Genomic DNA, 1996 nt, shown 5'->3' with positions numbered 1-1996 from the left:
AAAGAATAGATGGGGAGAAACTTCACTTTTCGCAAGAGAAATGGGCCCTGTCGTGAGGGCAGGCCTGTGGCTGCATGGCCTGAGTGTGTGGGTGGGAGTGGCCAGGACTGTCCCCTGACCAAATCTGTCAAGGTCTAGTTCAGGCCCAACCCTCCAGGCTTCTGCTCAGACCCCGCAGCACCCCGCCCCCCGGCCCCTGACACTATCAGGGAACACAGCTTCCTTATGACTGTCCCTACCCCCGGTCCTGATGCCTGGGTCCCACTCCCACAAAGGCTGCCAGAGCACGTGTCTTGCACTGCTCTGTAACACAGAGCAGGCGGTCTCAGGGAATAGTGTGGCTAGGTTTGGGGTTCCTGGCATGCTCGCCGTATCTGCATCTGACAGTGTCGACCATGGTACCGGGGACACAGTATGTCGTCAGCACTCTTCTAGATTAGCTCAACTTCTCAATCCTAAAACAAAACACTTACCCCCTTAGCTTCTTCATTTACCCTCCTCCATTTTGTGAAATATGCTTTAAAATCATCTTGATGGCTTTGTTCTTTTAAAATGTCATTTTGTTACAGCTCAAAGTGTTAAGCACGGAAGTCAGCCATCCATGTAAGGGAGATGAAGAGGGGGAAGCGAGGTAGAGGGCGTAGTTACTGCATGGCAGGCCATGAGTGGGTCACTGTCACAAACGCCACCTCGACTAATTCTCGGCTGATCCTGGGAGATAGGCATTATTATCCTATTTTACAGACAAGGAAACTGAGGCTTAAAGAATCTAGGTGACTTGGGTTGGGCCACACAGATCTTGAAATTCGGTGACAAAATATTGGGAAACTAGAGTGAACAGAAGCAGTTATTTAAGGGTACTGAACTGGAATACAATTTACAAACACAAAGCTGAATCGTTAGGTACACCAATCGTTCTAGTGTGATGGCCCCCGACCGTGCCAGCCAACAGAGGACCTCTTTCTCATTTGCTTCTAGCTCAATGAATTCATAAAACATCATCATTTGCTATTTCGACCTAATAAATCTAAACTGTTCCCATTCTGAAACGGGTCACTTATTCAACAGCGCTCCACCCCGAGAATTTTGTCAAGTCCCATATTCTAGCATATCACCCCAGTAGAGATTTCTTTGTAAAGTAACAAGACACATTCTTTTTGGCTCGGCTTGTCTTGGTCCTGGTCATGCAAACACACCAAGTCCAAACCTGTTTCTAATGATTACACCTGCTCTGTACTGAACAACCACAAAAAATAATTAGGGGTAAACACCTTTCAATAGCAGGTGTGTGAAATCTCTGACGCGTCTACCTTAAATGCCTTGACGCATTTGTTGAGAATGGGTCCCAGATGAAAGGAATTTCTCTTGGGTGGCATCGATGGCCACGCAGCCTAATGAACTTGAACCCGCCGCCATTACAACATGAGCCCGAGGTAAACACCACTAAGACTCATAAAGCACAAATACTGCAGCTCGTGAAAGGAACCCCTGGACGAGAGGTTCGAGGGGGCCCTCTCTGGTTTGGGGAGCTCACCTGTAGGGTTTGCAGGAATATCCAGGATGGTCTTCAACAGTTTCATGTCTTTAATGTTGTGGATGTAGATGGACTCCTCCAGGCACACCAGCAGCCTCTGTAATCACACAGACCCATCAATGTGCGCCAGGCCGGCTCCTTGAAAAGAGGCCAACCAGACCGAAATCACTCCTATTTCTTGTGAGTCCTAACTTGATTCTAAGCCTGAAGGAAGAAGAATCTGGATGCTCAAGCTGAAGATTATGTTTATGTACCTGCACGTGTGTGCAGCTATGGGTACATTCATCGCCGTCCACCTGCCCGGGAGCAGAAAACACAAGACCTTCAGGAATTGAGATTCTTTTTTTTTTGTACTTTCCCTCCCCTTAGAATGGGGATTTCTGAATGCTTCCTGATGAGACATGCTTTACCATTTAGGATAATCTCGGGCAAGCTTTTGGGTTCCTATTCCCATCAGACAGG

At 47.6% G+C, this 1996-nt stretch overlaps 1 protein-coding gene across 1 annotated transcript in view; it reads right to left on the bottom strand.

Annotated features, from left to right (window-relative positions):
• The window catches only part of WIPI1 (WD repeat domain, phosphoinositide interacting 1), a 17144-nt gene extending 15290 nt beyond the window's left edge, over positions 1-1854 (bottom strand). Inside the window, exon 1 of the mRNA XM_023535671.1 lies at positions 1535-1854. Coding sequence (XP_023391439.1) covers positions 1535-1580 — 46 coding nt within the window. The 5' untranslated portion in view covers positions 1581-1854. The remainder of the gene's footprint in view (positions 1-1534) is intronic.
• Between the last annotated feature and the right edge of the window lie 142 nt (positions 1855-1996).

The sequence above is a fragment of the Pteropus vampyrus genome, unplaced genomic scaffold (genome assembly GCF_000151845.1).
Source record: "Pteropus vampyrus isolate Shadow unplaced genomic scaffold, Pvam_2.0 Scaffold143, whole genome shotgun sequence".
Taxonomy (NCBI): domain Eukaryota; kingdom Metazoa; phylum Chordata; class Mammalia; order Chiroptera; family Pteropodidae; genus Pteropus; species Pteropus vampyrus.
Note: the sequence above shows the minus strand (reverse complement) of the source record. Positions and strands in the feature narration are given on the sequence as shown.